General features: G+C 40.6%; 1 protein-coding gene across 1 annotated transcript in view; it reads left to right on the top strand.

The window, feature by feature from the left end:
• Nucleotides 1–390: 390 nt before the first annotated feature.
• The window catches only part of LOC147887372 (fe(II)/2-oxoglutarate-dependent dioxygenase 1-like), a 28,854-nt gene continuing 19,588 nt past the window's right edge, over nucleotides 391–9,656 (top strand). The window contains exons 1-2 of the mRNA XM_087394637.1: nucleotides 391–835; nucleotides 937–1,261. Of these exons, the coding sequence (XP_087250763.1) occupies nucleotides 393–835; nucleotides 937–1,261 (768 nt within the window). The 5' untranslated portion in view covers nucleotides 391–392. The remainder of the gene's footprint in view (nucleotides 836–936; nucleotides 1,262–9,656) is intronic.

The raw sequence follows: 9,656 nt of genomic DNA, 5'->3' as shown, positions 1-9,656 counted from the left end.
TGGAATGCTAGGTTGAGATGTAGCTTTTCAGCTGTGGTGGCGATTCGTGGCAAAGGATGTTTTTCTGGCGAGGTTGGGTGTTGGCATCGACGGTGGGGGACGTTAGCAAGTCTGACAAAAAAATTTTGTCTGGCGATGGTGGGTGGTCGAGTGTTCATAGAAAACATTTTTCTCAACAAATCACAGAACTTGGGGTTTCAAATTTTGAAGATTATTCTTGAGAATTTATCGATTTTTTAGCTAAAATATAACTAGATTGCCTAAAATTTTGCAGATTTTACAAAATTGAGAGAATATTTTTTAAAGGTGGTTCATTGTTGTGAACATTGGGGCAAAACCACGAGTGAGGCTTGAGAAATCAAAAGTGGTCCTTAAACTCTTTATTGGTAGTGATGGAAATGGAAGCTTCATTTTTGCCACAAAATCTCACTGTGGACGATTTCGTTTTGCCTCACCATCAGCTTCCTCACTCTCCTGCTGGCTATGGCGATCATCCCTTCCCCGACATCGACCTCTCCCTTCCTCACTCTCTCCTCTTGCCCCTCATCCGCTCTGCTGCCTCCTCTTTCGGATTCTTTCGCGCCTTCAATCACTCCGTCCCCCAGTCCCTCCTCGACAAGATCTCCTCCCATTCCCTTCGCTTCTTCCAGCTCCCCCTCGCGCACAAGCTTGGCCTCTCCAAGACCTCTGACTTGCCTCTGGGGTACGTCGGCAGCCCCCAGAATGCCGCTATCAAGGCCTGGAGCGAGTCGTTGAACGTGATGCCCCGCGCAGACAGGTTCCGCAACTTGATGGAACGGATCTGGTCCTGCGACGAGGAACGTGAGGAAATCAGGTGAGAAAATGCTCCGCTTGAAAAGGATTTTCCTGATGGCCTGTCGAAAATTGCATTGGGATTGCTGAACGATAGCCCTTCGTTCTTGTCCATGAAAACAGTGCAGATCTGAACGAGTACCTGAGCCGGATGCGCGACTTAGCACACCGTATTCTGGGGATTTTGTTCAGTGCACTTGGCGTTGATCCTGACGAGGTGACGAGGCTTTTTGAGGCGAACGATTCGTCGGTTTTAAGGATGAACTATTATCCTCGTTGCTCAGCGGCAGATCTCACATGGGGTTTGCCTCCCCATAAAGATTACGGAGGGTTGGCTATCCTCTATCAGGATGATGTAGGAGGCTTGCAGGTATTCAAGGATGGGCAGTGGGTCGGTGTGAAACCTGAAAAAGGGTACTTGGTTGTGAACGTGGGAGATATCATACAGGTATGCACGTACCTTCTTTGCTATGTCTCGAAAGATCCCATTAGCATGTCTTTAGTTAATTGTTTAGATGTGTACAAGGTTTCATGACTACCCTCTTTGGGGCTCATTGACTCCTCACGGGTTTGGGCCTTAAGAGAAAACTCACAATAGAGAAACAGAGGACTGAACTGCGAACCGAAAGGCAGCAATCATAGACCCCTGGGCCCTAGCAAAGGTGGTAAGTCACGAGAGTCCATGCAAAGGTGAATTTTTCAAAATAGAAGGAATTAAGCTATATTATTAGGAATCAATAAAAACTTTTGGACCATTTAAGAGGATGAAGAAAATAGTGTTCCTTGAATTTGAAGGGAAATACAAAACTTGCTTTGAATGAACCCATAGATCCTTAGTAGAGTCGAAAAATAGTATGGTATGACATATTAGCCCTTCTCGGCTCCCCTTTATGATTGGACTTCTTCGTTGGAAAAGATGTGGTTCTCCACTGGGAAAAGTTCTTGTTAGAGATCGCTGCCTCAAATGTGAGCCCTCATATGAGGAGGACAAAGAGGCAAGTGATAGAGTAGGCCGGATATCGACTCCTTTGTGAAACCAAATTTTGGATAGGTGATGGAATCTTGAAGGTAAGAGTCTGGGGTTGGACCCAGATTACACATAAATATAATCCGGATGTGATCTGGATAGAAACTTAGACTTGGTTCCGGTAGGTAGCTCGGATGTGGTGTAGAAGTCAAGAGTCTTGGGTTGATTCAAGGGTTGACCAACCCACTAGAAATGAGGAGCTATCTCCATGATTGCGGGGACTTATTTGAGGCCTCTATCATGGACTAACACCATGGCCATTTGCAGGACGGTAGGCAAGGGAAGGAATTTGACTCTAACCAAGCATGCTCAAGGAGCTATCGGTAGTAGCTAGGGAGATGAGGCTTGGCAGCATGGATGAGTCCTAAGTCTGAGTAGAGCCAAGAAGTAGGAGCTGCATGGAGAAGTTGCACTCTTGGTGCAAGAAGAGTGTGAAGAAGGCAGATTTTGAGATCCCTTGTGGAGGCGAGCATGAGCGAGCACACAGGATTCCATGGAAGCCCTCTGAGGTAGCATGCAGGCTCCACACCTTTGCAGAAAAGTTGTTTCTGCTGCATGTTTGGAGGTAGGTATGGCCATGATCTTTCCTAGGATTTTCGATTATCCTACACTAGAAAATCCTCACATAAAAGGGCGGCTGGTCACCCTATGACTTGCATATATTCCCACCTAATCTCTAAGCACAAGCTGCAAGCAACATGTCATCAATCGTGGTCAATTGACGGAACGGGCCCTTCTGTTGCTTTTGACAATTCAAAGCCAGTATGTCCACCTACTAAACAAATAATGAGTTAGCCAATATAGATGATGTCTACCCATACATTGACGATTGTGGCTGTAGGCCGAATCTGCTGCCCCCCTTCACTTACTGCAATGTGCTACTCAAATCCCATGTATACATTGATAAACACAATCACACATATAAAGTGCTTGCATACATTATGTTTGTATACGACATAGGCATGCACGCATATGCTCCCATGCACACTTGTTGGCCTATTTTTCATGCTATTTGTTCAGGATATATTTGCGTATGTATTTTGGGCCTCATACATGTAAATGCTATCTTAACTGACATCACTATTCATTATGGTGTGAATGTGCTTATAATCTTCATGTAGAGGACATGCATTAAAATATATGATGTTAGGTATTTATGACAAGGCTTAGGGTATTGTTAGTCTCCATTTTTCTAGACTTAAACATGCATTGCAAAGGTACTGTGCACATTTCACTTTATGGGCCCGTATATGGTAGTGAAACCATAGTGCCAACTAAGTATGAGATACAATTTGTTTGAGCTCAATTACAATCTTATATGGGACCTCCTCCAGATTGTGTAACTACATCAACTGGAGAGAACTTGAATAACCATGAGTCAATAGATGGAGAAGGCTCGGATAAAGATTAATGAAACTTTTGAGTTGAAGCTAAAAAAGAGAAATCGATGCAGATACACTATTTTCAATTCTTTAAGTGTGACATTTATCGGGAATACGCATTTGAAATTCTCAGTAGTTATAATGAATCTAGCCTCCATAAGTTTTTGTACCATCTTAGGGGCCTCGCATTACATGAAAGCCAAGTATTGTCACTTCTTGTCTTTCTTTTGAAGTCAATTCTAATCATAGCAGCTTGTCTTTCAAGTCAAGAAGTGGAAGATCCACAATTTCCATAAGCCAATGTTTTGTACAAGGAATGGAATTCCTCCACTCGTAGGGACATAAATTTGGCTTTGATGTTTCATTCTTCAATGGTGCGCTCTATTATGTTTGTGAAGTCTATAAATTCATAGGTTAGATCTTTCACTTCAGTTTTTATTATCTGGAGTTGTATTGGAATGTTCACTCAAGTGTCTAATGAAGCCATATGCCCATTGACCCAATAGCTTACAAAATTTATTTTACGTAGCTAAGGTTCACCTAAGACAAGGGAGTAATCACTAGAGGCTTCATTCAGGTCAAGCACTTCTACTTGAGCTATTACCCCACTTACAGGATTGATACATCTTTGACACCCTCGTGGGTGGTATAGGATGACCATCAATGATGCTAATTTTAAGCTATCTTTTTGTTGAAATGGAGGTCCGAGTAGTGTTGGCATGACATTGTAGGAGGCCCCTCCATCCAAACATGCGATTAATTTTGGCATCCATCGAGGAAGCAATTCACCTTAAAAGGTAATTGCTTGTCTTCAACATCCTTTGTTCATTTTTTACGACAAGGTAGGTGGTGTAAGATCCCTTAACATCTTCCATTGTGGTTGGGGTGTAAGACCCCCTTAACATTTTTCATTGTATTGATGGATTTAGTGCCATTAAATAAAGAAAATATATTGAAACTTGACAACTCTTCAAATATGCAAGATCAGCTTTGTTACTTTTTTAGGTTTGTATTATGAATCATTGTATTAGACCTTTGAGTCAACCCTCATCTTTTTGGAGAAGTATTAGTATGTCATGCTATTTTTGTAGTAAACACTCGTAGGTCAATATTTGGATCTTCTTGAAACTCCAAGGGGTGTAGTCAGGATTCTAGTGTGGTGCATGCATGCCAATAATATTTGTTCTTGCCACTTTTGTGGCAAGTGACATTAGCTATAGGAGGATTAGATACATCTCTCTTAGCCCTTACAGCTCAATTAATTGAGCTTGCAATGATGAAATTGAGTAGCTAAGCATAAAATTTATTTCTCGATAGTTGTTGAATGCAAGTACATGTGTTAACATGGACGAAACACACCTTCCCATGTCTTCGTAAGCTTAATGGTCGTTAGCAAATAAAAAAGGACTTCAATATTTAAGCGCTACTTTAAATGTGCCATTAGAGTATATAGATGAAATTGTTTTTAATAAGAGGCTTGGTCAACTCTTCCATAGGAAACCTTTTGCTTAAAATAGAGTAGTTTAGGGTTTTGATCACCACATTACACTGCTATCTTAATGGACAATTCCTTCATTGTAATCACTAAATCTACCACTCTTTGGTATCTTTCTTTATTTTGAAATTTCTTATGATTTGGTGAGTCAGCTAATTCTAGTTATCTTTCACTAATCCTCCAAGTATATACTAAGAGCATCTCTTAACTAAGTTAACGTGATCTTGTATTTTCAAAGGAGTCAAAGATATTGTTTAGGTTCTTGTTCATCCTACCTCATGAACACACGAAATTTGGTCATGTTGTCCTCTTGACTAGCTTGCAAATGGACGAGTAGGGAGACTCTAGGATTTTAAGAAGTTGAGTGGGCTCATAATTTGCTATTGGGAAATTTATTTTGCAATTATAGATAAGTGCATGCATTTCATGAAGTGAGACATAAGGAAAATTGAAAGGGAAGGGTTATCATGGTCAAAGCATGTTAATCATTACAAAGGCGCGACAATTGTTCCTAAATTCTTGAGATAACAATAGCTTAAAGTGATGGAAACAAGCATACAATCCTTAAAATGAATGAGAGCTACTCCATGTGAAACACATGAAACACACATAATTGATGAAACTTAAGTTAGAAAATAGTTCAATGAAGCTATAAGATGGGTGTAACATTAAAATTATTGCCAATTAATCTCAATAACTTTATCAACACATGAATAGAGTCCATGGTTGAAGAGGTCAAGCCATGATGAGAGTTCTTGCATGAAAAATGGCTTTTCTAGAAGGATATTTTTTTCATTAAAAACACAATGTTTTTATTGGGCTGAAAAGTAGATCGAGCATCTAGGAGAGTCTCCATGAAAAACACTATTTTTGAAAAGTAGGCAGCCCGAATATTGCACCTAATGAATTCTACTAATTTGTTAGAGAAAATCTAGAAGGGGCCACAAAAAACAATGTTGTGGATAGCAAAAATGAAAAGAGGGTACTCATACCTACCCCTTGATTTGTGAAACCTCAAGTTGATTATGACATTGATCTTTTTTGAGGTGCACGGACATTGGAAACCATTCTCTTGATCTTGAATATATTCAATGGTCTCACCTTGAAGATCTACTGGTAATTCTAAGAAGAAATGTCTTCATATTGTTATACAAGTGCTATTGATAAATTGAGTGAGCCTTTGAAGATAAGGGATATGGTGACAATCGTTGAACAACGTAATGAATGAATATAATGATCCCTCCACACCTTCATTCATAGGAACTATAACATTGGTGGAAAGGTGTTGAGGTCGACATTATTTGAGGTGCACGAAAACCATTCTCTTGATCTTCAATATGTTCAATGGTTTCTCCTTGAAGATATCTACTAAAAATAAGTGTCTTCACATGGGTTCTACAAATGCTTTTGATAAATTGGGTGAGCCTTTGAAGGGAAGGGATATGGTGACGACCTTTGAACAACATAATGAGTGAATATAATGGTCCCTCCACACCTTCATTCATAGTAACTATAACATTGGTAGAAAGGTGTTGAGCTTGAAGAACAAAAAAAGACTTGTTGGTATAATGTGTTGGATATCAATTGCTTACTATAATGTGAGTATGAATTTCCTTTTTTGTTTAAGAGAGATTTATATGGAATTAATATCCTTTTACAAAATAAACATTTCTTTCTCCCTTTTCTAGTTGATTTAAATGAAGGTCTTGATCTACCAAGTCTTTATGAACTAAGGGATGAGACCAAGAGAGGGGGAAGAGTTATACAAGAAGAAAGTTTTCAATTTGTATTCGTTTTTCCACATGGTCTAAATGCCGCATCAAAAGTAAGGGGGAGGGACCTTCTTAACTTTTCAGATATTGGGTTGATGAGATCTGTGAAAGGAGGTGATATTTCAAGATTAACATCTAGAGAGAGGAGAAATGGTTGGTGAGGGGACTCTTTGAATAGCTTGGTCAATAATGCCTTAGAATGTCCTCTCATTCTCAATCTTCTCAAAGTAGCAATAGAGATATAGTAAGGCTCTCAACATCAGAGTGTGGGAGAGTCCTCAAACCTTGTGGCTTCCACATTAGGAGTCTTGGAGCACGGGATCGAGAGCGAGTGGAGCATAGGATTGGACCCCTCTTGGGAAAAACCTCTTGTCATACATTTAGGGATGTTCATGCTCGCCTTGAAACACTATGTAGATGAAGAGTTATATGAGACCACGATTTAGGTCCATTTGGATGAGGACCTCATACCATTGTAGGTAGAGGTGAGACACACCCTTATACACCAGTGGGACATAGCCTGTAAGGAGGAAAAGTGGGAAACATTTAGAGTGGGTGACTTTTGATAGGTCCTTGATGGGCATGTGTTGGTCTCCCTATATCGAGGTCTATGAGATTTAGTTCCTAACTTGCAATGTTTTGAATCATAATGGTGCCTTATGGTCAGATCCACGGAATTTCTTGAAACGTTATATAGCACAAGACCATCATGACCTAGAGTGGCCCTTGACTACAAGGGAATTTCTTGAAACATTATATAGCACAAAACCATCATAGCCTAGAGTGGCCCTTGCCTGTTGTCATTGGATACACATGGGAGACAGCATACCAAGATGAGACCGGGAGACAAGTTGAGTGCTTGGATTGCGAGGAGTGGTAGTACTATACATATCATCTCATCATTATGATCATTCTTGAGACGTGACCCATTCTAGATCTATGCGGATTCAGATCGAACACTCCTCTTGGTAGGACCTCTTCATCACATCATTTTAAGGCCTCACATGTTAGAGATATATGTGAGGGGGTGGTTGAAATCATCCTACTAAAACAATTTAAAGTTGGCCAAATGTCAAGGATTGGCACACTATACAAGATCATTGCTAAATTTATGATTATTTAAATTAGGAAATTTAGATTAGTTATGGTTTATGGGATGCAAAATGGATTCATTAAAGAAATGGATATCTTTGAGAATATCTTGAATGTCTTGTTCATGTTGGACTTCATGTGCAACTCTAGGTAGAGGGTTCCTTGTTTGGGATTCGGATAGAATGTATGATAAAATGAGATGGGACTACTTTGTTGGATGCTGGAATAATTAGGATTCAACAAAGAGTTTTTGAGATGGCCAAGGATTTGTTTGCCAATGTGTCCACCATACTTTGCTCAAATGAGGTTCTCGTAGGGAGTGTTTAGGTTGAAGCAGTCTATCAAGCAAGGCTACTTGTTGTTGGCTCATCACCTCTTCACTTTGGGTACAATGCCATTAGTTAGGAGGGGGTGTGGTAGGGAGATTTGGGTTGGAGCAGTCTATCAAGCAAAAGCTATCTACTAGATTCTCTCCTCTTTGTTGATCTAGGAGTAGCGCCATTTAATTGGGCAAATCAAGAAGGGGGTGGAGGAAAGTTGCATTGAGGATCGAAGGTTGCCCCTACCCTAAGAAAAACGGTTTGTCTTTGCCTCTTGGTCATACAACTTATAGGCTTTCTTCTCATCACAATAGCCTAAGAAGATACAATTGGTGCTTTTTGGTTGTAGCTTGTTTCTCTCTTTGTTTGTTGGTACATGCACATAGCATTTACACCCAAACGTTCTGAAGTGGGAGACAGATGGCTTCTTACCATTGTAAGCCTCATGTGGTGTTTTACCTTTGAGTGCCTTTGTATAGCTGCGATTAAGGATGTAAACCGCAGTATCGACAGTCTGAACCCAAAAGTGGTTTGGCAGTCTAGCACCTTTCAACATACACCTCCCCATCTCCATGGTGGTTCGCATTCGGCATTCAACAACCGAATTTTGCTAAGGCATATGTGGTGTCGTCGTTTGTCGCTTGATCCCTTTGCTCTTACAAAAATCTCCAAACTCTGTAGAAACAAACTCACCAGCACCATCCGATCTGATTTTCTTCTTTTTTCTCCCTGTTTCATTTTCAACAAGCTGTAGCCATTCTTTAAATTTACCAAAAGCTTGAGCCTTTTCGCAAAGAAAGTACACCCACATCTTTCTACTATAGTAGGTGAAGAGCTACTAGCTGGAAGACCAGATCTGATTTGAATTGATTTGATACAATGGACTAGGGAGGTCGCCTCTTTATAGCTATGAGGGCAGTAGTCGGATCAACGTAGTCGATGGAGTCGACCAATCGACCTAGTCGATGGAGCCGACCAATCAACCTAGTCAGTGGAACCAACTAGTCGTCCATGGAATATGCAAGGAATATTCTCTATACCAGTTAGACCCCAGGCCCCAGTAAGAATAAGAGGCTCCCACACAATCACATTTCTACCATCAATAGTCTCATTGATAGACCTCATCTGACATGCAAGTTAGGTCCCGAGCTTACACATGGCTTCTCATCATATGGGGGCCTATAACTTGAGCACCTTGGACCACTGGTGGTTACCAGGAGAGTGGGGCATTGAGCATATCTAACAGCAGCCACCACCAGGTGTTCATATGGTGTACTTGGCTCCTATCAATGAGGATTACAATCAACAAAATCAAAGAAATTAGAGGAACATATAGGCACTAGCAATTACAAGATCTAAAGGTACAAAGCCAATGCCCGGCCTTGGAGATGCACCAAGATAGACGAAAAAGCCAATGAACTGGTCCAATCGAGCACAGGTTCAAAATAAAGTCTATAGCAAGTACTTAGAGTAATGCAGCAACAGATGCAAGAACATCACAGATCCAAAACAAGGGTAAAGCTAAGCTCAACCTCAGACAACTCTGGATACAATCCGACAGTCTTCCACAATGGAAAACGTCCGATATAAAAATACAAATAATAAACTGTAGCAAGCAGCATTCAACAACCTAACAGGGTTCTAGATACACACACTGCAGGACAAGCTTCTTCTAACCCGAAATATATTCCCAAAGAAAAAATTCATTTGCTAGGCAAGCTCGGACTCAGCAGAGTAGAAAAACTGACCAAGTCA

The sequence above is a fragment of the Dipteris shenzhenensis genome, chromosome 23 (assembly GCF_047967505.1).
Source record: "Dipteris shenzhenensis isolate YYH24624 ecotype China chromosome 23, Dip_SZ_1.0, whole genome shotgun sequence".
Classification (NCBI taxonomy): Eukaryota; Viridiplantae; Streptophyta; class Polypodiopsida; order Gleicheniales; family Dipteridaceae; genus Dipteris; species Dipteris shenzhenensis.
The sequence above is the reverse complement of the archived record's forward strand: the minus strand, read 5'-3'. Positions and strand labels throughout refer to the sequence as shown.